The sequence below is a fragment of the Alligator mississippiensis genome, chromosome 10, assembly GCF_030867095.1.
Source record: "Alligator mississippiensis isolate rAllMis1 chromosome 10, rAllMis1, whole genome shotgun sequence".
Classification (NCBI taxonomy): domain Eukaryota; kingdom Metazoa; phylum Chordata; order Crocodylia; family Alligatoridae; genus Alligator; species Alligator mississippiensis.
The window spans coordinates 75,219,859-75,244,314 of NC_081833.1; the positions used below are offsets into that span (position 1 = coordinate 75,219,859).

General features: G+C 54.4%; 2 protein-coding genes across 11 annotated transcripts in view; both read left to right on the top strand.

Moving 5' to 3' along the window:
* Positions 1 to 19,022, top strand: part of ZC3H18 (zinc finger CCCH-type containing 18) — a 52,033-nt gene extending 33,011 nt beyond the window's left edge. For 2 of the 10 annotated variants that reach the window (XM_059713937.1, XM_059713944.1), the window contains exons 10-19: positions 4,418 to 4,618; positions 5,732 to 5,857; positions 7,487 to 7,588; positions 9,127 to 9,270; positions 10,545 to 10,697; positions 12,852 to 13,012; positions 13,584 to 13,780; positions 14,634 to 14,730; positions 16,176 to 16,272; positions 17,998 to 19,022. In XM_059713937.1, coding sequence (XP_059569920.1) covers positions 4,418 to 4,618; positions 5,732 to 5,857; positions 7,487 to 7,588; positions 9,127 to 9,270; positions 10,545 to 10,697; positions 12,852 to 13,012; positions 13,584 to 13,780; positions 14,634 to 14,730; positions 16,176 to 16,272; positions 17,998 to 18,202 — 1,483 coding nt within the window. In that variant the 3' untranslated portion in view covers positions 18,203 to 19,022. Of the gene's footprint in view, positions 1 to 4,417; positions 4,619 to 5,731; positions 5,858 to 7,486; positions 7,589 to 9,126; positions 9,271 to 10,544; positions 10,698 to 12,851; positions 13,013 to 13,580; positions 13,781 to 14,633; positions 14,731 to 16,172; positions 16,273 to 17,997 lie in introns of all 10 variants that reach the window. The other 8 variants (XM_059713934.1, XM_059713939.1, XM_059713936.1 and 5 more) reach the window with 7 other exon arrangements.
* A 193-nt stretch (positions 19,023 to 19,215) lies between these two features.
* Positions 19,216 to 24,158, top strand: IL17C (interleukin 17C). The gene is made up of 3 exons (XM_006259804.4): positions 19,216 to 19,242; positions 22,518 to 22,846; positions 23,225 to 24,158. The coding sequence occupies exons 1-3, from the start codon at positions 19,216 to 19,218 to the stop codon at positions 23,469 to 23,471; spliced, it is 603 nt and encodes a 200-aa protein (XP_006259866.4). The 3' UTR covers positions 23,472 to 24,158.
* Positions 24,159 to 24,456: the final 298 nt, after the last annotated feature.

Consider the following 24,456-nt stretch of genomic DNA (forward strand, 5'->3'; position numbering starts at 1 on the left):
TAAATGAGGCATTTTGGGGCAGCTAAACAAGCATCCAGAAGGCAAGACCTGGCTATGGTGGAGGACTCTACCCAGACACCTGGAAAAGCTGCATGGCAGGACATGGACAGTCCAGGTTATGCTGCAGAAGTGACCGTGGCACCAACTATTAGATTTGATATTAGCTAAGAGGGATAATGCTTGAAAATGTATAGGTGGAAGGTTAGTTAGGTGAAAACGATCGTGAGATTCGCTGACCTAAGATGAGGAAGGAGGGAGAGTAGTAGAGCAAAGATAACTGGGTTAAAAAAGGCACTCTTTAGTAAACACAGGAAACTGGTAGAATAGCTCTCCTGGAAAGATAATCAAAGGGGTAAAAGCATGCAGAATAGCTGGCTGTTACCAAGTAGACTGTTAAAGCTCAGCCACAAACCCTCCCACAAGAGAAGAAAGATGAGAAACACAGTAAGAGCGAAGTTTGGCTATATCAAGACTTTAAGGATCTGAAAATCAAAAAGGAATAATGCAAAAACCAGAAACAAAGGTCTATGATTTAGGATAACTGTAAAAACAGCAGGACCATGTACGGAGAACATCAGAAAGAGCAAATATGTAAATGAGTTGCAATTAACAGCAGACATAAGGCAATAGAAAAGGTCTATAGATGCCTGCAAACAGAAGTATAAGTCTTAACAGGCAAAGAGCGAATAAAAGATCATAGAACATGAGGGTTGAAGGCAGCTGAGGAGATCACATCTAGTCTAACCCCCTGCTCAAAGCAGCACCAGCCCCAACTACATCATCCCAGCCAAGGCTTTGTCTAGCTGGGTCTTCAAAGCCTCCAAGGATGGAGACTTCACCACGTCTCTGGGTAACCTGTTCCAGTACTTCACCCTCCTTGTGAGAGAGTTTTTCCTAATATCCAACCTCAGCTTCCCTTGCTGCAGCCTGATCCCATTGCTCCCTGCTTGTCATCTGCCCCCACTGAGACCAGCCCAGCTCCATCCTCTTTGCAGCCCCCCTGCAGGGAGTTGAAGGCTGCTATTAAATCCCCCCCCCCCCTCCATCTTCTCTTCTGCAGACCGAATAAACCCAGTTCCTCCCAGTCTCTCCTCACCAGTCCTGTCCCCCAGCCCCCGAACCATTTCTGTTGCCCTCTGCTGGACTGTCTCCAATTTGTCCACATCCTTTCTGTAGTGGGGGCCCACAACTGAACACAGGACTCCGGATGTGGCCTCCCTGGTGCGAAATAATAATCACTTCCCTTGACCTACTGGCAACACTCCTACCAGTGCAACCGGTAGCCTTCTTGGCAACAAGGGCACACTGCTGGCTCATATTCAGCTTCTTGTCCTCTGTCCCCCCCAGGTCCCCTTCTGCAGAGCTGCTGCCCAGCCTGTCACCCCCAGCCTGCACCGGTGCATGCAATTGTTCCCCCTTAAGTGCAGGACTTTGTGTTTCTCCTTACTGAACCTCATGAGATTTCTTTTGGTCTAGTTCTCCAATGTGTTGAGGTCTCTCTGAATCCTAGCCCTTACTATCCAGTGTGTCTACCGCTCCCCCTGGGTTCGTATCATCTGCAGGCTTGCTGAGGGTGCACTGCATCCCATCGTTCAGGTTGATGAAAATGCTGAACAAAACCGGCCCCAGGACCGACCCCTGGGGCACTTCACTTGATACCGGCTGCCAACTAGACATCGAGGCATTGACTACTAGCCTCCGAGCCCAATGCTCCAGCTCATTTGCCATCCACCCTACAGTCCCTTCATCCAGCCTGTAGTTCCAGCTTGTTTGTGAGAAGGTTGTGGGAGACAGTATCGAAAGCCTTGCTAAAGTCGAGATGTATCATGTCCACTGCTCTTCCTGCATCCCCAGAGCCAGTCATCTCATCATAGAAAGCAATTAAATTGGTCAGGCATGACCTGCCTTTGGTGAATCCATGCTGACTGTCCCTAATTGCCTTCCCCTCCCCCAAGTGCTTAGAAATGGACTCCTTGAAAACCTGCTCCATGAATTTTCCAGGAACTGAGGTGAGGCTGACCAGTCTGTAGTTCCCTGGATCCTCCTCCTTCCCTTTTTTAAGGATGGACACTATTTGCCCTTCTCCAGTCGTCCAGGACCTTTCCCAATCGCCACAGATTTTCAAAGATAATGGCCAGAGGCTCTGCAATCCCGTCAGCCAACTTCCTCATCACCCTCGGGTGCATCCTGTCCAGCCCCATGGACTTGCACACCTCCAACTTTTCTAAATAGTCCTTAACCCATTTTTGTGCCACTGTTGGCTGCTCCCCTCCTCCCCAAACTTTGCTGCCCGGTGCAGTAATCTGAGAGCTGTCCTTGCCTTTGAAGACGGAGGTGAAAAGGGCATCAAGTGCTTCAGCGGCTCCCACATCCTGTCACTGGGTTGCCTCCTGCGTTCAGTAAAGGACCCACACCTTCCCCAAGCTTCCTCTCGTTGCTGACACAGATGACGTGGAGAAGGCCAAAGCGTTTCACTCCTTTGCTTCACTCTTCCCCAATAAGTCAACTGTGACCAGATACCTAACTAAAACCAGGCAAAAGGTTAGCATAGGACTGGCTGGGGAAGGCATGTGTTAAAGAAAGGAGTTAGGTAAGTGAGATGTGTCTGAGTCAGCAGGGCCTGATGAAATCAACCCTGAGAACTCACCGAATTAGCGGAAGCAAACTTTATAAAATTTAGCGGTTATCTGAGTTCTGGAAAGGGCAAACCTAGTTCCTGTCTCTTTCTCTTTTTTTTTCTTCATTCTTAAAAAAAATGGGCAGGGAGAAGGGCAGGTCCTGCAAGTCTCATTTTGATACCTAGAAAGATATTAGAACAATTTAGACGTTCCATTTATAAGCACCTGAAGGCTAATACGGTGTCAAGAAATAGCCAGAATAACATGTCATGACAAGTCCTGTTGATCCAATCTAATTTCTTTCTTTGCAGTAGAGCTGGTCTTGTGCCAAGGAGAAAGCAGTGGGTGTGCCTTTCATAAGGTTTCTGATGCCCTTCCACCTGAGTCTCATAAGCATATTCAGAAAAAGTGGTCAAAAAAATCCCATAAAGTATGTGCAGCTGGTTGAACAACTGCACTAAAAATACACTTGTTTGCTTCCAGACTGAGTGCATCCCCCAGGGTCTGTCCCAGACCTTGTACTGGTCAGTATTTGGGATGATCTAGTTGGGGCTGGTCCTGCTTTGAGCAGGGCGTTGGACTAGAGGCAACCTCCTGAGGTCCCTTCATCCCTCACTTTCTATGAATCTATTTTCATTAACGACTGGGTGCTGGGATAAAGAGTCCACTTGCAAAATTTGGCATCGGCCTGGGGGGGCTAGTAGGCACTTCAGAGGGTGGGTCAGAATTCAGAATGATCCTCAAATTGGAGAGAGGGGCCGAGATGAACAGGAGAAGGATCAGTGAGGACAAGTATAAATTGCATTTAGGAGGAAGAAGTCAAATGTACAAATACAAAACATGGAACAATTGGCTGAGCAACAGGACTGCAAAAACCGGCCAGGAGGCTCCAGTGGTTTCCAAACCAAGCAGAAGCCAACAGTACGGTGCTATGCCCTGCTTTGGCCACCACATTTAAAGGTGTAGATGATGAGCACAGGCAGGAGCAACAAGAGCAAAGTTCGGAAAATATAACCGTTGTAGAAAGGAATTGGGCTTGCTTTGTCTGCAAATGAGAAAACAGGGCAGGGGAATGTAAGTCTCCATAGTTATAATAGGAGGTTGTAATAAAAAGTTGGTGACTAGCTGTTTTCCTTGGTCATGGAGGGTAGAAGAACAAGAAATCGCCTTTAGCCTGCATCAAAGACGGGTCAGGTTGGATATTAGGGCTGACTTTCTCATTGCTGGGGTGGTGAGTTTCCATGGCTGGCTGCGTAGGGATGTTTCAGCACATCCTTCATTGGAGGTGTGCAAGAATGGGTTAGTCTGTCCGGGTGATGTAGGTGTGGCTGATACTTGAGATGATACAGCAGACTTCCCTTGAGGTCCCAGCCTCGTGGCACGAGCTTTAACCACTGCTAGCAACAGGTCTATGCCCAGGCCAGGCCCATGCCACACCGATTTGCTGCGCGAGAATGTCCTCGCTTGGCCAATGACTGTGACTTCGTAGCTTTTGGAATTGGACCGCGGTAACTGTGGCTAGTCACTTCCGTATCAGCGAAACTGCCGTAGCTACTAACATCTGGCTTGTATACTCAGCAGCTAGCTAGCTAGTCTTAGCTAGCTAGTGATTGTGTATGCATGATTTTTAGCTGTTGTCTCCTCCTTTATTGATGATGTTCCTCGCAACCCGCCCCCTCTCCCCACGTAAAAATTAAATTTAAGTATGTAAATTAGATTGTCTATACCCGGTCCGCCAAAATTCTTTGAGTGAGTTTGCCGGTCCGCAGTATAAAAAAGGTTGGGAACCACTGTTCTAGCCGTCAACCAGAGCCACCAAAGAAGGAGAAGGAGACGACCACCACGCCCTCCACTCAGTCAAAGAGAGCAGACGAATGGAAGGACCCCTGGCGCCGATCCAAGTCCCCCAAGAAGAAACTTGGCATGTCCGTCTCTCCCAGCCGTGCGCGCCGACGCCGGAAAACCTCTGCGTCGTCTGCCTCTGGTTCTGGTTCCTCAAGGTAAGATGTGGGCCAGGGAAGAGCAAGAGGGGCAACTTAACGCATGAGACTCTCCTGCAGTGTGCCTCTGGCATATGGCTGCCAGACTTTGACAATGGCCTGCTGAAATGGCCCTTGTACATGCCGCTGATCTGTATTTGTGCTCCCATAAACAGTCCTTATAACCAGCAGAAGAGGGGGGAGCTTGTGAAGCCTTGGCAACTGTAAGGAGTGGGCGAGTGGCTTTAAAAATTTAGCATTTTGTAACCTAACTAGGGCCTGGGGACACGTGGGTCCTTAGAGGACCATTCCAAGAAGTTGAAGCCAAGGTGTGGTCCACCTAATTAACAGCTAATCTTAGCAGAAGCTGGTCTGAGTGGGAAAGTTGTGGAGCCTTTATAAAGCAGACCTAGCTCCCTGCAGAGATAGCAGGGGAGAGTCTGCTTCAGGGAGACTTAGGTTGAGGGTGAGTCTAGAGACCTGGAGAGCAATTGAAGCCCTGGAGCCAGGTGGGAGAGAGCCCTGGGGAACAGGATGGACTGTCACATAGCAACATTTTGAATCATCCACCACAGGCTGCCTTCCTTTAAAGACGTGAACTTTGGGTTCCCAAAAGAAGGGGGGGAGGAAAGGGGTCTTAATGTGTGCATGAGAAACACGGAGCATGCAGCTTAACAAGAACAAAGCAGATATAAACCCTGCTAAAACAAATAGAAATAGGTTTTATCCATCCTTCCTCGATCCTAAGTGTCTGCTGGTTGGGATCATCCTAGTCCACCTAGAGGAACCTGGGGACAAGGTGGAAGACCATTATCTGGTATAGGTGGGCTTTACGGGACTGTTATGGAAAGGAAAGGGAGAGCTGCTGCCTGCAGGGCCTTGTTCCAGGTGGCTGGAGTGCTGGCAACTAGAGATTGATCGCTAAACCACAGAAGTGGCCGGCGTGGGGAGGGGATGAATAAGGTTTTGGGAGAAATGTGCCGTGTATGGTAACGTAGCCCAGGAAGGGTCCTGAAGCAGAGATGGGGGAACATGCGAGTGGCATTCATGAGATCTGCTGAACAGGAGACCTCCACACCCAGTTAACTCCACAAAATGAGAATCCTTTTATTCTTTTTATTTGTTTTTTTCCAGGTCATCTTCTCGCTCTTCGTCCTATTCTGGTTCAGGTTCCTCGCGCTCCCGTTCCAGATCCTCTTCCTACAGCTCCTATTCTAGTCGCTCTTCAAGACACAGTTCTTTCTCAGGCAGCAGATCCAGGTACCGCTCCTCTGGCTTCTGACCCAACAGCTCCATCTCTCTCCTCTTCCCAAAAGGCAGAGAATAGGCGATACAGAATCGTCAGGCTACTGATGAGCTTGCACAGTAAAATCACTGTGAGGGATATTGTGGACCCTGTGCCCGCTTTCTTTCAAAATACAATTTTAGAAATCTCTCAACAAATATCTCCATTTGGTGAGCAGATCCAGCTCTCTGGGAAGCGTCACATTATTGATGTCACCTTCCCTTCTGACACTCTGATTTCAGCAGATAAATCAGAGGTTTATGTAGTGTGTTCTACTATTTTAATGACAATCCATATAATTTACCATTTTGTCAACTTCTGAAAGCAGAAAATGACCGTAGCCCAGTTTTGAAAATCAGGGCTTCCCCCAACCCAGCTTTCAAAGAGTGGGGTTAACCCTGTTCAGCATCGTATGCAAATTTTCATTTTTTTACATTAGAAATGTAAGGATCTTGCATGTGGCACAGGGTTTGCAGTTGTAAAAGAAACCCCAGTCTTGGGCTTGCATGCATGCGCGCGCACACACATGCACACGCAATCTGCGAGTACATCTTTACATGCAGAGATCTGGTTTCATCTCCTGTTGTGCAAATTGTGCAGTTGCATGGGCCTGGTTTAAAACTAGACACGTGCATAGCACGGCACTTGAACCAGCTGCTTCTTGCAGTTTGACATGCTTAGGTTAGTAGCTGCTGCTGTGTACAGCAGAGTGATGGGACCTCTTGAGTGAAAGGCCACTCCGTGGAAACAAATGCAGACCTTTACAGTAGAACTGGTGGAAGGAGAATGATTTCTTGCTTCTTCCCTTCTCTCAGCCTCAGCCTGTTGCTTGCAGGATGAGGCAGTTACTGAGCAGAAAGCAGTCTGATGTGTTTAGATTGGCAGCTGCTGCTGTGAGAGGGAAAGTGATGGGACTTCCCAAACCTTCCCATAGACTCATTGTCTGAGGGGAAAACTTGTGCAAATAAACTGGGCTTCTTGCCCTTTGGAGTACTAAACCACAAGCAAGAATCTCAGCCTTGGCAGCCAGGTGAATCGCATCATTGCCGGCAGTTGCGGCACCCCACAATGCTGTTGTAAAGTCACTTGACTGACTAGGTTTTGATGTACTCTGCTGGATTCCCTCTCCACCCCCTTAACATTTTGGGAAGCTAGAGGTGTTTGGATCAGACCTGGTCTTCCCCTCCAAGTTTCTGCTCCTTTCTAAATGACTGCAGGTCGCGCTTGGAGTCATGAGATGGAGAAGGCCCAGTTAATCTAGTTTGTTTCAGTTCCTGTGCTTGGAAGTCTGAGCTTAAAATGACCTGTGTCCACAGGACGTCAAGAACACCGATGCCATGCACTGGTGTGAAACAGCTGAGTGCAAGCTACAGTCTAGCTGACCATTATTTTCCCTTCAGAATTCATTCCTCCAACACCAGCACCGAGCTGGAGACTAGATACAGCACTAGCAGAATGAGTTACAGCCTGCTAGAACTGGCTAGTATGATGCAGCCATTTTGCCTAGGGAAGGGGAAGCGGGGGGTGCTCAGGAGCATGGGCAGGGGCACCCTCTTGCAGTGCCAGGGACTGAGCAGGGTGTCACATGTCCTTTCTTTGCCTAGGTCCCGGTCCTTCTCATCTTCACCTTCTCCTTCCCCGACACCATCTCCGCACAAAGCGCCTGTGAAAACTAAAGGGGAACCTGCACTGCCTGTTGGAAAAGGGTAAGCCTTCCTGTCTGCTTGGAACACGGGGCATGAGAAATGGCCTGGAATTACTTGACCTTGGGGCTCTTATGGGATCCGGGGGTGGAATCCTGGCCCTTTTTTTCCCATCATGCTAGAAATCGAAGCCAGAATATCCTTTGAGTAGATGGGCATTAAGCTTTGAGCATTTGAGGATGCAGCATCTCTAAAAATGGCAACTCCTTACTTGGAAAAAGTAGCTCATATCAGAGCTCCAGAAGTGGATGGGTGGGTGCACACTTCTTCAGTTGGAAATAATGAGCTGACAGGCCTAAAATCTGGTAGAGAAGCTTCTGCTGATAGCTTTAGTCTCTTGGCTGCCACTTGGCTGGGCAAGTCACGTTACAGTAGAGGGAGATATCTGTGTACCCGCATGCAAATTAAAACAAACACTACAGTTCTGTCAACTGAAGTGTTTATTTTTAACTGCTTATGTCACCACTCGTGCCTTTTTTTAATTTTTGTTTGATATTTTGCAACCTCCTGTTGTCATAAAATAGGAAGTTGGGTTTATGGGAGGATGTTTCACTACTAGAGTGACGTCACTCTTACAGGTTACCTAAAAGCCATTTATGAAAGGCCTCCAACTTTGAGGCTCTGCTGCAGCTGGTCCATAACCATGGATGTTCACCTAATGCAGGCTTTGCTCACCTTGACCTTGGGTCTGCATATCATGAGCCTCTGAGCTGCTTTGGATGCCACCTTTTATACGTGGTCACCTGCTAGAGAGACACGGGGAATTCTGCTTTCTTTGAGTTACGTGATGACAACACACCTGATCAATATTTGGTGTTCCACAATGGAGGAAGCAAACCTGTAACATTACACAGGCAGGAAACAATAAGTGGTTCTTCTGTAATCCAGTCACTTCTAGCACAGTTAGGAGTGGGTGTGTGGCATCACTATCAGTACACTGGGTGATAAACAATTATTGACAGTGATCATGAGCCTCATAAAAAGCACGACTTGATTGAGCTGACATCCCTTTGCCATTTAGTACCCTCATCATAAAAGCTGGAAGTGATGCCCAAGGACACTTGTGGTGATCTTATGTAACCTCAACCATAAACCGCAATGCTCAAGATCAGGGGCTCGCACCTTGAAATTGAGGTTGGCACAAACCAGTCCATTTTCATGAGGACTGGCTCAGGAATACGTGCCCAAGGCAAGAGCCTGTGTGGCTCGTTGAGCCCAGCACCCTTTCTCAGCAGGGATGTGTGTTGGATACATGTATATCACAAGAAGCTCATTGGAAGTAGGCCCTGTGAAATAACCTGTACACTGGGGGAGTGGGTTCTCACCGAGATTATGATGTAGTCACATGTCTCTTTTGAAATAGTTTGTGTTGGTGAAGTACACGTTGCATTCCCTCATCCAAAAGTCCCCAGCTAAGGCAATGAATCTCAGGTTTCGCTAGTGGGAAGTAGTGGGACATTGCATTGCTTCTGAAACCCCCTGTGGCGTGTGCCAGAGCTCAGTCACAAACAACAGCATCAAACCCTGTTTTTGCTTTGCAGTGAGAAGTCTGTGAAGAAACTAGCTGCCTTGCCAGCCCCTCAGCCCCTGACTAAAATTGCAGCAGCTGCCCCAGAGCCAGCCAAGCCAGGGGATAATAGAGAGGCCAGGAGGAAGGAGCGTCAGACGAGGACTCCGCCCCGGAGGTAAGAGGAGCGGAGGAGGGCTCCTCCCCTATGTGATCAAAGAGCCCTTTTCCTTGCTCCCTAGACTCCCCTGGAGTCAGGGGCTGGTGTATGAAAACAAACCAGGCTGGGCTTCTCCTGGGTGTCTGCAGCGGTAGAATACGTGAAGCACACCACTAGTGAACTTGCACAGGGTAGGGAAGATGCATGTGGATTGAGGTGTCCAGCTGCTGGAAAAGCAAAGGAAGCTGGGAGCCACCAAGAATCCAGAGAAGCAGCTGCTTAAGAAAATAATGGAGCAGCAGCTGTTGTTGTGGGCTTGATAATGGAGCAGCTGATGCCTAGCGTACCCCAGGCATATCTAATGCTGAGAGAGTTTCTGCCCAGCCCAAGGGATGCTTAACCTCCCTCCCTGCAGGCAGAGGGGAGAGAAACAACCCTTTTTGTGGTGCAGGTGCCTCCAGTAAAAAGCTTACCAGCTGCCATGCCCCAGTTTTAATCCCTGTCTGCTGGGTGCAGCCAGTCTCCTGTCTTCCTAAGAGACTCATTCTCTCTTTGTCACTCCACTTGTTATGCTTAGCTCTTAGCTTGGCAAGGAGCAGTTGCCCTCGTTCCTTAATAGTGACTAGAGAACAGCATTGGGAAACCTGACTTGCCTGTGTTTCAACTTGGAGGCGGGTTGCTAAGATAAATGCCTTTTCCCCTAAACATTTTAGTAGCTCTGGGTTGTGCTGACATGGATTAATGCCAGGTGTCCTTTGGCACATCCCACGTCCTCCAAAGTTCAGCGCTGCATGTAGGTGTTTGCACGCTAGAAGGTGGAACGCTCTGTCCCTAGCTTGTAAATAAGACGATCAGGCCCAATTAAGTACATGGTAGCGAGCTAATCCCCAGAAAGGAGTCCAGCCTCCTAGCCAACAGCACAGTCTTGTGCAATTAACAGCTTCCTCTGTAGGAAACCACCATTCCTCATCCCAGAGAACAAGAGTAAGGTACTGTAACCCAGACCAGGCTCTGTTTAGTGCTGACCAACATCCTTCGGTCCTGCACAGAATACTTGCTGTCCAGAAGCAGGCTGCTTACTCACAGGGTGGGGTGGGGATGCCTGGTTTGAAAAGCACCCAAAACCAGGACATTGACCTAGCTCTTTACTTTCCTGACCGGTGTAAATCAACGTCTATCTGCATTGATGCGTCTTGCTCCCCGTTGACCAAGCACCCAAGTAACCACCCTATTGCAACTGTTTCTGCTCTGGCCAGCCTCAGGGGAGAGTGACTTCTTTTGTTCTGTTGCAGGCGGACCGTAAGTGGCAGCATTAGTGGCAGCGCCAGCAGCTACAGCGGCTCCAGCTCCCGCTCTAGGTCCTTGTCTCGGTCTCTCTCCAGATCTCATTCCCGATCAACGTCTGCCTCAGTTTCCCCCTCCCGATCTGGGTCCAGAAAATCCAGGTAAAGCCTCACACTTCCCAGGCTTGGCCAGAAGGTAACAAACTCCCGTGTGTAACTGTTGTGTGTCACGGGTTTGAGAGTCTGTTGCAAGAAAATACTCCTTAAGAGAAGGCTGTATGAGGAGAGGATGCTTTGCTCGCGGTATATAAATGTGCCCTAAACTTTAGGAAATGAAGGCAGAAACTCTTGAGAGTTGCTGTATTAACTCATAGTAAGAAACAGTGAAATAAGGCTGAACGTGAACCATCAGTATTCATACTGAGTTGAAGTTACAGCCTCCTTGCCTCGTTTGCCGATCTTAATTGAGCTCTGACCTTCCTGCTGGGGAGAAATTCCCTGAATTCCTTATTTCCAGGCTAATAGGTCTGTGGTGTACAGCATCGCTGCTATTCCAAACCCTTCCTAAATGTAGTTCTCAAACCTCTCTAGGGAAGATAACCTGGCCTGTCAGCAGTGTTTGTTCAAGGTATTCAGAAGATCTGCCCAGTAGCAGTGCTTTGCACTGTTATCCCATCTGCTGATAAGGTTGTAAGACCAGTTCCTGTTGTGCTTCTAGCCCCAAGACACCATTCTTTTAAGAGAACAGTGATGTGGCTGTTAGCAATCCACACATTCCACTAAAACTTTAGGAAGAAGTCCAAGAACGAGTCCTCTCCAAGTCCGTGTCTCTGTGAATTGGGAAGTCTGGTTCAAACGCAGGAGTCTTTCTGAATCTCTGTAAGCTGTTATACTTTCCGTTTCACCTAAGGTCTCACGCACTTAGGCTACCTTGGGTATGGAGCACAACAGAAGCTGGCTCGAATCCAAGCTGATTCACTGGTCCAAGCACTGCAGGATGGCGAGGTTGAATGTCACCATTATTTTCTGAGGATGCAAAGGGGTGCTGCTGCCTTGTCGTGTTCAGTGCATGCCAGGTGTCTGGGAGGCAGTCTGCCTCCTGCGGTATGCTCTCTTCGTACCAAGTCATTCTGCAAGTTTGCAGTTGATCCCTGGTGCTCATACAGATAGCTGAGGTTGGAGGGCAGAGGGGGACAGGAAGTCAGCCCTGCTGAAGCATGAAACACCAAGGCAGCTGGTGTATTCACTTCCATGTGACATGCTGCTGGTGAGAGCTGCCTGCGCAGGCCAGCCTGTATTAGAGCATCGTGCCTGCTCTGATTCCAGGACCGAAGTGCTTCCCGCCCGTGTGCCCAAACCAGCAGGTGTTCCTGTCAGAGAGATGGGCAGAACTTCAGCCCTGGACTCCTGGCTGTCCAAGCCCCCACCTCTTCCTCAGTCCCTTCTTCCCTGAACCCACTTCTCCCACCACTGCCTTAGCTGTCACTACTTAGGGCAGGCATGTGCTGCTGTCGCTATGGAGTAGCCCACTGGCAGAGGCTCTGCTTGGACGTATGCGGCCTGGCTTGACATTTCCCCCTGGGATTCTGCTAGCAGCATGGCAGCACCAGCACATGCCAGCCCTCCAAACGCTCTCTCAGCTGCTTCAGCAGGCTCTGGTTGCTGTGAGCTAGCAAAGCTGGGGCTGCTCAGGTCCGTCTGTCAGCAGTGGTGTAGACGGAGCTTGTAACGTACCCTTTTCCTTTTCCTGGACTTCCTTGGGTGTTGGATCACGGGCTGAGGGCAAGGACTGCCATGTCTTTCTCTATGACACTGCCAGGTGCAAAGTTTGCATTCAAATGACAGTCCTTCTCCAGCATCACCCTCCTTCCTTGTGCTATGTCTGGATAGTCTTTACAGTCTCAAAACCTTCTGTCTGGAATACAGGTCAAGAACAACTCTCTGGATCAGTTTTTAAAGTGAATGTATTGGGCGACATTAGGTGCACAAGGGTCTTATAAAGGTTGCAGCCCAAGCAGATGGGTCGTTATTCCCCCATGTAAGCAAGAACGATCTAGTTCACTTAACCGAGTAGAAACGATTGGAGATGTTTGTTCTGTGCCCGACACGTTTCGGGGCTCGGTGTCCTCTGCGCTGGACATGGCCTTCTCGTCTGGCCACGGGCACCACTTACCTCGGCAGTTCTCTGACTCGTGAACAGCACCTCAACCCAGGCGGGGCGTTGACGCCAAGGTGCTCTCCGGACTGTAGGCAGCTTCCATGCATCCTCTGCCGTACGCAGCCATCAGCACATACCTGCTTGCGTTCCCGATGCAGGTCCCTGAGTGTGAGCAGCGTCTCCTCCGTCTCTAGTGCCTCGTCCAGTAGCAGTTCCGTGCGCAGTGCTGACTCGGAAGACATGTATGCTGACCTGGCCAGTCCAGTCTCCTCTGCCAGCTCCCGGTCCCTAACCCCAGCGCAGCAGAAGAAAGGTAGAGGTATCTGCCTTTGCAATTACTAATGGGATCCCAGGGAAGGAGCGGAGGGGCAAGATGTGCTTGCATGGCGGTCCCAGGTACCGCGTGGCACCTGCTAGGTAGGTGCAGGTAGGGGAGTGGGTTTGTATAGGCCAAGGGAGTCCGGGGTTGTCTGCTTTCAGTCCACCGTGCTAAGAAGATGTGAGGTGGCCTCGTTGGAGCCCTCGTGTCCATACCTGCATGGCTGCCTGAGCAGGTCTCTCCTTGTCCTTTGGATGCCCATTCCCCATCACTCCTGCCTTTTTCCTCATGCCCTGAGAGGCTGTGCCAGGCTGAGCTTCCAGCCCCGTCTGCTGGCAGGCCTGGCCTGTAAACCCCGTTTGCTCTTCCCAGACCCCAGCAGAACCTGACATGAGCGCCTTTCACTCCTTATCTGTCGCTGTGTTCAAATTTCCCCAGGGGAGAGAACTAGTTTCCTTCAGCTGTCAGTGCTGGGGGCCGCATGCTGTAGGCCCCCAAAGCACCTTTCTGCCTTGCCCCTGAAGGGGAGGAGGGGTGGAAGGGTTTATGGCAAGGCTTCTGGTTCCAGCAGGAAAATCAAAGAAGGAAGATAGCGCCAAGGAAGAGAAGCGGAAACGGGAGACGCCTGCCCAGGCCCCGAAGTCGGCCAAGCCCGCGCCTGGGAGCAAATCCCAGCAGCTGCTCCCATCCCAGCAGCCCGCAGCACCCCAGGCTCAGCAGGGCGGCTTCAGTGCCCACAAGGAGATCAAGCTGACACTGTTAAACAAGGTGAGTACCCAGGCCTGTTCTCCCCTGGGGAACAGCTGGAGGGGGGGGCAGGATCAGCATCTGGGCCTCTGGGCTGGGGTGGAGCATGGGGGTACCAGCGATGTTGCCCTATCTGCCCTCGCTGTTGGCTCTGTCTGTCGATGCTGGAACCATTGCCGGTCATCTTTACGGTCACCATGCTGTCTCTGGGGCGAGTGGTCAGACAGAAGGTCCCATCTTTCAGTGAGGGGCACCATCATGCTCCTGACCCCATGGGGGGGGGTCCATTCCTTGCTGCAGTGGGATGTTGGCCCCAGTCCGGGCCAGAGCAGTGACTTCAGCCAGCCTCTGTTAGCTTTGCCATTTGCCGCACCAAGGAAACCTTGCTTTGCTTCTGTGCCCTAAACTCAAGCAAGTGCTGTTACTGCAGGTGAATGGGATCCTGGTTGTAAAGACCAGTAGGTTTGCGGTACAGGGTACACTGGGTGAACAGAAGACCTGCATTGGGGGATGCTCCGCATTATAGGATACAGTGTTGGATTCCCATCCCCCAGGAGACCACCCAAAATGCTGCTGCTTTTATTCCCTTTTGCCCTGAGCTGTAAAACATCCCACCAGAAGCACGGCTGGACGGTAGCTGCAGCACACAGCTAAGTGTTCCCGTTCATTGTAATGGTGAATTCTTGTGCACACTGCGTGACTCCTTCCTAGGCAAGCACTTAGTGGTTCAGGTGGCTTGTGCGCAGGGAGGGCATCTTCCAGGCCACTTCTAGGAGCACTGTGAAGATCCCAGGCCAGCGTGCCTGGCTGATATGGCAACTCCAGGGCTGGAATTGCCAGCCGCCCCCATCCCCTCTGTCTGCTTCCCTTTCAGGCAGCTGACAAAGGCAGCAGGAAGAGATACGAGCCAGCGGACAAGGACCGGCAAGCCTCTCCGCCAGCTAAGCGAGCCAACCTGTCACCTGACAGAGGTGAGGAGTACGAGAGATGCACCCGTGGGCCAGGGGCTCTGGCAGCGTGGCAAGGGCAGGCTGCTGGTAGAGGAGCATTGTGCACAGGGCAGGCAGCGGGTTAGGTTTACAGAGGCTTTTCCTTAAAAATATGCCTCTGAGAAGTGGAGAAATTGCTGGCACGTACTCTGCCAAGATCTGGTGGTGCCTTCCTTCTCCTAAACAGGTAGTTACTATGGGGCTTCTCATGCACATAAACCAGCTGCTGTAAAATGCCCAGCAGAGGCCAGGGGCTTGTTACTGCAAGGTGAATTGAGCTTAGGTGGGCGCACAGCCAACTTTGCCTCAGCCTCAGACTGCAGGTGCCTTGTCTCGGCGCTCATGTGTGGCCTCCCCTGCATGCTCCTTCCCTGCTGTTGTCCTTTGCTGTTGCCAAGTCCACAAACTCTGAGAAACCCCCAGGTCTGGAGCTCTTTTCCAGCTGGCGTGGTTGTCCCAACCCTCTGATCCAGGCATCAGTATTGTCCTGGCCAGATCTGTGAAAAGGCTGCTTAAGGCAGTCTAGCGGGCTTTGCAGCCTCTCCCCTCCCTGCTGCAGTGGGTCAGATCTGAACCCCTTGCTGTTATGCATTGTCCACTGGCACCTAGAAGTCAGCTCCTGCTAGAGCTGGGTTAGATAACCGGCTACAGCTAGGGCTGCAGTCTGCCGTGGGTGTTGCTAAAGAACAGCCAAGAGGAGGTCAGTAGGGGAGGTGCACCTGCTCTGGCCTGAGTTGTACCAGCTGGCTGAGCCATGTGATGTTTTCCCCAGACGCCTCTATCAGTGCATCGTGTTGACTATGGCTGGCAGCCAGAAATAATTTTCTGAGCGCTGTCATAACCCTCGCATTCCATCACTGCAGAGGTGACTGGAGAAATTAGGCGAGGTGAAAGATCAGGAGGACGTAGTTCACGGCTACTGTCGGTCTGCTCGTACAGTCAAAAGCTCCTGCCTTCCGCGGTCTGGAGCCTGGCCGACCACTGCAGCTACGCTCTTGACTTGCTGAGTGCCCGGGGAGGTGGCAGGCGGGAAGCACAGTCCTCCCGAGCCTCCTGTCGCGTGCGCGCAGCAAGGAGCTTGCCTGAATACAGCACAAAGCAGCGTGTTGCTTCAAGTGTCTTCTGTTCAGTTTTAGGCAGGCCTGCAGGTACACGGGGCACCATCTGGGCAGATGCTATACCGATGGCCTAAAAACCCAACAGGAGGGCTGTGCTCTGGCAACCGCAGAGACGAGGGGACAAAGCCATCTGCCTTGCATGCCTCGGGGGGGGTGCTTCGGATAGGTCAGCTAGTGCTTGTCATGATGCTACAGCCAGGACTGTCTTGATTGGCACAACTCCGTCCTGCTAGGGACCAGTTTTGCTCAGAGCACTACAGCAGGGTTTGGCAGCAGGCCAGGGCTCACATGCCTTTTCCTTTCCAGTAGGTGCTCGTGATAGGAAACCCGCCGGGAGGCTCTCCTCACCCAAGCAAGAGCGCCAGAGAGGCCAGAACCCCAAGCCTACCCCTGCACAAGCTGACAGGTCAGTACATCCCCCTGTCCTCGCCGCGCGATGCCCCGTGTGCACTGGTGTTTGCAGAAGAGGAAAGCCTTGGCCTGTCATCTGGGGGGACGGCTGCACACCCAAGGGCTGGAGCAGGGACCACTTCCATCATGCTGCAAGACGAGGGCGGCCCTCGCCAGCAAGGAGCCAGGGTCACACCCATGTTGGGTTCAAGGGAACTGGGATGACACCTGCGTGAGGAAGCGTGGGGACTTGGCGCTATCCATGCCACAGCATGCGCCCGCAGCTCCTGGGTCTATTCCCCTTGCACTAGGACAGGGTCTGATGGACACCGGCGGTGAGGATGTCAGCTCTGTGCAGCTCCCTAAGCAAAACCAGCTGCAGCTCATGGAGCTCAGGTTGCACAGCCCTCCACGAGCACTGCTCTGGCTCGGAGACCCCAGGGGGCCCAGGCCACAGCATGTCCCCTCTCAGCTGCCCATTGTGCACCACTGCATTTCTTCTTTCTAACCTGGGGGGGAGAACAAATGACTCCAGGCCAGGCTTCAGGCCGCAGGCCCTGATGATAGGGACCTGGCATAGCCTGTTTGTTCTTCGTCCCATGTGATCTCAGATGAGCGCAGGGCCGATTGACTGCACCCCGAGAGAATGAGGGGTGTGGAGTCGGGGGCTTGTTACATTAGCCAGGAGCCGGCTGTCCTCACAGTCTGTTCTGGGGCCCCTGGGCTGGTGATGGCTTCGGTCCAGCTTGCCACGTGGGTCCCGCACACCACGGCTTTGTGCTTCCTAGCTCCTGCCCTGCAGGAACGTGGGCAAGCGCTGCAAGCAGCACGGCTGCATCCCACACGGCCTGTGCCACGAGGTTAACGCTGCCCTCTTCCTCAGTTGAGGGGCCGGGCGCATGAGTCTCCTCGTCTCATGGGCAGCGGAGCAAAGCCCACTGTAAAAATCCCAGGCCTCATGATGCTCGGCTGTTGGCAGAATCTCGTCCTTCCTCAGCAGGCCGGCGGTGCGGCCGGGACCGTGTTCACTGGCTGCCAGAGTGAATGTTGGCTCTGCTGGAGTGACGCTTGCTAGCTCCCAACCTCGTGCCCATCGCTGTTTGGCAGGCGGGTAATGCCAAGGGCTGCAAGAGCACCAAGTTCAAGGGCTAGCAGGGAAGGGAAGGAAGAGCCCGTTTGCTGCAGCTGGCAGCTCGACCCCCACTGTTCCCCTTCCTGGGTTCAAGCACTTCCCAGTTCACATGTGAACAGCCAGAGTTAACACTTCTCCCCGTGTGACCTGCTGCCATCAGGTTCTCAGGGCAGCTCCTCCGGAGACAGGTGCCAGGAAGAACAGAGTTAGGCCAGGCAGCAGCCTGGTCCTGTGACTGCCGGCTGGCAGTCATGTGCAGGGTTATCTACAGCGTGAAGCAATCCCTGGCACTGGGGCGGGAGAGCACCGTGCTGCACTTCCTGGCTTCCGCGTGTCATTGCCTGCTCCCACGTGGAAGCAGGGTCCTTCACCCCCACGGCGCAGGACAGGGCAGTTAGAGTTGAATCTCCTGCAAGTGGAGCTCTCGGGCTCTGGTATTCAGTCCCATCTCCCGTCCTTCCTGTGCAGCCTCGCCTCTGCGTGGCTCCGGGCCCGTGTTCAGTGCTGGTCTTGATTTGGGATCAGTGTTTGCAGGACGGCGACCCCTTTGTGATCCAGCCATCCCCACTCACCCCACTCTCTCTCCCTCTCTCTCTCTCCTCCCATTAGGAAACGCCAGCTTTCACCCCAATCCAAGAGCTCCAGCAAAGTCACGAGCGTCCCAGGCAAGGCATCCGAGCCAGGCGCGCCAGCCGCCGGCGCCAAGGCCGGCAAGTCCAGCACGCTGTCGCGGCGGGAGGAGCTCCTGAAGCAGCTGAAAGCGGTGGAAGACGCCATCGCTCGCAAAAGGGCCAAAATCCCCGGGAAAGTATAGTCGGGCGCGGCTGCAGCCTCGCCTCGGCCTGGCCTAGCGACTCTGAGCTGTTTTTATACGTAGCACGACGCGGCCACTCTGGATTTGGCGGTTCCGTCTGATGATGATGATTTTTTTTTTCTTTCATTTTGGCCACGGTTCTTTTAAAACAAAAAAATTACCAAGTTTGGCAGCAGCGAACACACAAAAGATGCGACTCACCCCGGCTCCTACCCTAGGGCCGCGCGGCGGGGGCCGCCAGCCCCGCCAGACAGACCGAGCCGGCACCACGACGGAGGCCCAGCCACCCCGCCAGGTTTTCCATGTAAATTATGCACAGAGGACTCCAGATCGCAGCCCTGTTGGATACGTTCACTACTTTCCCCTCTCTCTTTCTTTCTCTTTTTCTCTCTGCCCTCCCCCAGCCCATTTCTCTCTGCCTTCTCCTCTTTGCTAGCCATGAGTTGTATTCTTCTAGTTAGCCTTGCTGTGTGGTTGAGTGTCTTCAGCAATGCAGTTCTATATACTGTGTAACGAGAACCGAAAACTGCTGTGAACTACTGGCGACATCATCTTCTCTTCCTGCCCCCTATCGCCGCCCCCCCCTCCCTCCAGCCCTCCCCCAGGAGCAAGACAAATATATATATATTCTTGACGAAAGTCTGATTGGGAAATACAACCTGTCTTTTATTTTAAGCATCAGATTGTTTTAGTTGATTTAAAAAAAAAACAAAAAACCACAAACAAAAAAAAAACCCGCAAAGGTCTTGGGATGTCTGTCTGACGAGGAGGGTCTTTTTTTGAGGGGTCTACCCGAAATAAAGTATTTTGATAAACAGTTCTTCCCAGCCTGTCTGTTCTCTTCGGGGTGCCCCCATCTGTGCCCACCCCCCTGGCCTCCGACGAGGTATTGCTGCCCCCTTACCCAGCCACGTAGCTGCAGGTGACATCTGCCAGGGCTTGGACACCCAGGAGCTCACATCACGGCTGGCCTCTGAACACAGCACAGGTTGAATGTCGTGCCCTTCGCAAGCATGAACTGTCTCCGCCTGCACACGCCGGTACCACAGCTGCATGTGGAGGGAGCGGTGCTGTGAGCCTGGCTCTTCAAAGCAGGGGTGGGGAAACTGAGGCACGGATGTTAAGGGACATGCCCTGGTTCAGCGGGGGCATCCTGTGCACTGGAGCTGCTGGCAGTGGGGGTGAATGGTGCCTGCCAGGCCGAGGAGGAGGGGGGCCCTGCTGGTGCCACAGGCAATGTAAATGATGTCACCGTGTTTGCATGAGACACTAATGCACGGGGGCTGGCTTCACCCCTCCCTGCACAGCATTGGCACTGCCCACGTGCCAGTAGCTACCTCCCGAGGGGATTCACCCTTGCAGAGTTGCACCAAGCCCCACCGTGCAAGCCCTGCGTGGCTGCCGGGAATACCTGTCTGCCGCAGCAGCTGGAAGGAGCACGTCTCTGGCTGGCTTGAACTGCCCCGGCTGGGTGCCCAGGAGCCCCGGCCTCTTCCCCCTGAGCGCCAGCCGGGGCCGCAGCCTCTGGTCGCATTGTTTCCCCTGTTTCCATCCCCGTGAGGGCATGCATATTTCCACCCTGGCGCTCACCGGCTGCTGCAATCTCGCCATCTCTGCGGACAGGAGCGATCTGGCTGTGGTCAGCGGTGACATGTCCTAGGGCAGCTTAGGCAGATGTCCCAAGATGGGCTGCGCGCGGGTCTCGGGCGTGAGAACCTGCAGGGTTAGTCGGGACGGGCTCCGTTCTCTGTCGCATCTGCGGGACCGGGGCTCTCCAGCACCTATGACAAGGGCCGAAGCCCCCCACACATCCCCCCGGTCAGTGTGCCATGCAGTGGGGCAGCAGCACCCAATAGCTATATATGAGTGAACACAGGACAGCCCCGGGCACTGCTCCCATGCTGCGATGGGGGGACCCCCGGCCCTGCTCCGGTCTGCGCGAGGGGCTGCTCAAAAACAAGCCTTGCAATCCTTCCACACTGCCTGTGCGAGCGTGCAGCGGGCCCAGGCGTGGGCCTAGGGGTGTGGCTGCCATCGGCCCTGCAGGCACCGGGGTGGGAGACACGAGCGGGGCCTGGCCCTGGCAGGGGGGAATTCTTCCGGGGGTGGTCCCTGCGGTCTTCCTCTCCTGCAGTGTCATAAAACCACCCCCTGCTTCTATGCCCCATTGCCCTTTTCCTGGGTTGCCCAACATGGGACTTCTGGGCCTTGCTTCAGTGCCGGGCTCGGTACCGGGGAAGGAATGTGGCCGTGACGTCGCCGCCTGCTCTTGCGCAAGGGGCTTCGTGGCGTGGGCAGGGGGGCAACCCCCCCCACGGCCCCGTGTGTGTGGGAAGCGCTTGATCTCCATGCCTGTGCAGGACCCTGAGCAACACCCCCACCCCCTCCATCCCAGCATGGAGGGGGCTGCCAGGGATGCCCGGACTGGGGATGGAGGGGAGCTTGTGGGCGGTGTGGTCCAAGCCGCTGCCCTGGCATCGACGAGGTCGTAGACACCCAGCAATGTGGAGGGGGAAGGTGGGCACCGAGCCAGGCTGGGTACCGCGGCTGGGGGGAGGCAGGGTGGTGGGCATGCTGCAAAAGGGGATCATAATAGCCCCTCCTGTGCCAGGGAGCAAGCACGACCCACCCCACAACAAGGCTGCGAATGCACCCCAGCATCAGCCAGTGCAGAAGGGCAACAGGCTCGGTGCACGGGCTGGGGGGCTCCAGCGCCATCTGGCCCCGGGGTCACGGCCATCCGGCTGCAATGCTGGCAGAGATGACCATTTTCCTCCTGGCAGGGGCACAGCAAGTTAACCCTGCGCAGCTGCCACCCCCCCCATGACCAGCCCTACTGCTAATATGGGGCAGACGGCTTCCTGCTTCCAAGTGGCAGCTCCCCACGCCGGTGTTTCTGAGGCGCTGCTCTGTTTCTGGGCCCCCAGCGCCCGGGATCTGTGCCTCTTCTGCCAGCAGCCCCCCACTCCTTGGTTGCAGCTCCCTGGACCAGGGCAGCCCACCACCCCCTGGGGCCTGCTTGCACCCAGGCCAGTCTCCCCACTTGCAGGAGCATCAGCTGCCCAGCCCCAGGTCTGGCGCTGTCTCAGCCCCCTCCACATCAGCCCAGAGCCCCCATCCCTATGGGGTGGGGGGGGGGGAGCACCAAGGAGAGGAGGATCCAGCTCTCGGGAGGTGTGGGGAGCCAGCCTGCAGGGTCTAGGGAGGATCCCTGCTGGAGCCTGCAGGGAAAAGCCGGACGCCCCCCCCTTGCCTACTAATCCCCTTCTCAAATGCACCAGGGAAATGATTAATGGCAGGAGGAAAAGAAACACAGCGACCACACAGAAGGAAGTCCGCTGGGAAATCTCCCCAGGGCAGGAGGAAGAGATGCAATGCTTGGAGTTTCCAGGTGTGTTCATCACCTGTGCAGGCTATATAAGCACCGTGGCCGGGAGCCCGGCTAGACAGCACCTGCCAGGCCCCGAGGGCAGCCAGACTGCAACCAGGACAGCAACAGGGCTCCACGCACCCAGGACACGTCTGGCTCTGCTCCCAGCCATGGCACCCTCCACCCAGGCATCCCCTGCCATGGTAAGGGCCTGCCAGTGCCCACACCCGGCTGCAGGGAGCTGACTCAGCCCCAGCTGGGCTGGCATGGGCAAGGGAGGCAGCAAGGGGGTGTGTGGGTGTGGGTGGGTGTGGGTTTGGGTGGGTGGATGGTTTTGTGTGTGTAAAAGGAGAGCCAGGCAGCAGTACCATATTTTTGGGTGTGTAAGACACCTCAAGCCTCTCCAAAAAAAAAAAATAAGGAACAATTTAATAGCAATTTGGCTGGTTATTTATTATGAGGGTGGGGACACGGCTGGTTGTGCTCCACTGGCTGCACTGTAAGGGGTCAGGGAGGAGCCCTAGCCCACTTTCTCATGGCGGGGAATATGTGTGTGTGTGTGTGTGTGTGTGTGTGTGTGTGTGTGTGTGTGTGTGTGTGTGTGTGGGGACATCTGAATGAATGAGCTAAGACAACCACCAGGCTGCATGCATGGCCGTGTGGACGTGCAGCATATGGATGCGCATCCGTGTCCTTGTACGGGGGTGTGAACCTCTCTGTAGTGTGCTGTCTGTGGGCACGTGTGCGTGTTGGTGGCTTTGAGTGTGTGGCTCCTAGTGGGTGTATGCAGGCTGGCACATGGACCCTGCGCTCGTGCCCACGGCAGGTGGGGGTGTCCTGCATACATGCGTGTACAAGCGCCGCAGGGGAGGCGGAGGGCAGCATGGTGGTGCTGACACCCGGCGGGGTTTCCAGGCGTGGTCTCACACCTCCTTTTCCTCGCAGGCCCTGCTGTGCGGCGTCATCCTGCTCCTGCTGACGGCCTGCCAGGCCCGTAAGCACCCGGGGGGCACCCAGGCCCACCACCACCACCACGTGCCCTGCTTCAGCCAGGAGCAGCTGCAGGCCGGGGAGGTGCCCATGCACTACGTGAGCCGCGCCGTGCACTGGGACCGCTATGCCCCCGTGCAGATGGTGCCCTACCTGGAGCAGGCGCAGCGGGACCGGAGCCGCCGCCGCCGTCGGCACCCCGAGCCCGGCTGCCCCACGCTGCAGCTCGCAGCGGGCGCTCACAGTGAAGCCAACGAGCGCTCCATCTCGCCCTGGCGATACCGGTAGGTGCTGGCAGAAGGAAAGGGAGAGGTCCACTGTGTACACCCTCAAGTCTTGGGCCCTGCCTCAGTTTCCCCATCTGGGAACGGGCTGCTGCCCTGCTCTGCGTTGACTCCATTTCCTCTGGCATGTGAGAAGAGGGAAATCTCTTCTCATCCGCCTCACAACCCTACTGCCATAGCAAGGCTCCCTGCAGTGGAGAGCTGGCTGCTAAGTGACATGCCCAAGGTCACGCAGGGAGGCAGTAGCAGAGCAGGGAGCCGAGGGTGGGCTCAGTGGGAGTAAGCTGGCACCCCTTCACGCTGCCAGCCGGGCCCCAGGCAGGTGTGCTTTGGCCCTAGACCCCCCCCGGCCTGACCCATGTGCCTTCCCCACCACAGCATCGACGAGGACGAGAACCGGTACCCGCCCAAGCTGGCCTTCGCCGAGTGCCTGTGCAACGGCTGCATCGACACCAAGACCGGGCGGGAGACAACGGCACTCAACTCGGTGCTCATCCACCAGACCATGATGGTGCTGCGCCGCAAGCCTTGCCCACGCGACGCCCCCGCCACCTTCGCCTTCGATGTGGACTACATCCGCGTGCCCGTCGGCTGCACCTGCGTCCTGCCCCGCAGCGCTCCCTGAGCTGCCCACGGGGCGGGAGGGCCACCGCGCTCCCATGGAGTCGCCCGCCCGCCAGCCACCCATAGCCCCCTGTAGCGTGACCGTGTCACGTGGCCAGTATGTGCTTGTTCTAAGGCACGTGTTTATACCCGCCATAGGCCCTATGGATCCAGATCCCTCCCACCTGCCTGCACACAGCGTGACCCCCCACCTCCCTGGTGCATGGAGAGCCTGGCATCCAGGCGTCGGGGTGGACGCAGCAAGGCGCCATCCTCATGCATCCGGGCACTGCCTGGGGTCAGCGTTGCCCGGGGTGTATTCAGGGGCTTGTGCCTGGTTTTACCCCATTCCCTGCAGGAAAACCTGGGGTCTCGAGGCAGGTCCAGGTGCACGGGGATGCAGGGCAGTGCTGCCCCCCCCTCCCCCCCCCTGCCATGTATTTATTTGCCTGTGTTATTTATGAGTTATTTATGTCGGATCCAGCCAGGCTGCCCAGGCCCATGGCAGCAAGAGGCCGGTGCTGAGTCCCAGGCACGTGTGTCCTGCCTCGGTCCTCAGCCTGGCTAGTTATTCCAGCCCTTGCTGCTGTGCATATGTGTGCACACACGTGTGTGTGTGTAAGCCTGCTGCTGTGAGCCTGATGCTCATATGTAAAGCCCTTAATTATTATTACTAATTATTCATATTATTATTGTTATTTATGCTCTCCCCCCCCAGCTATTTATTGTGCTGCCACCCAATAAAGTCTGGCTGTGCCGAAGCACGTGTCTACCTGCTTTGTCTTCCGGGGGGGCCGGGGAGACGCAGCTCCTGAGCCCGCTCCCCAGTGCACAAGAGCGGCAGAGCCGGGGGCGGGCACGGCTGATGGGTGCCCTGTGCTGTGCTGTGCTGCGCTGTGCCCAGCTTGCAGGTCCCATCAGGGCAGTGGTCGGGGGAGAGGGCTGGCGCAACCAGGCACATGCAAAATTTGGGGGGGGGTCTGGCACCCCATCCACCCCAAAGGCTG

Coding starts and splice junctions, on each gene's coding strand:
- IL17C (XM_006259804.4), top strand. CDS start 19,216: ATGAACTGTCTCCGCCTGCACACGCCG. Junction 19,243..22,517: donor GTCTCCGCCTGCACACGCCG/GTACCACAGCTG, acceptor TTTTCCTCGCAG/GCCCTGCTGTGCGGCGTCAT. Junction 22,847..23,224: donor ATCTCGCCCTGGCGATACCG/GTAGGTGCTGGC, acceptor TCCCCACCACAG/CATCGACGAGGACGAGAACC.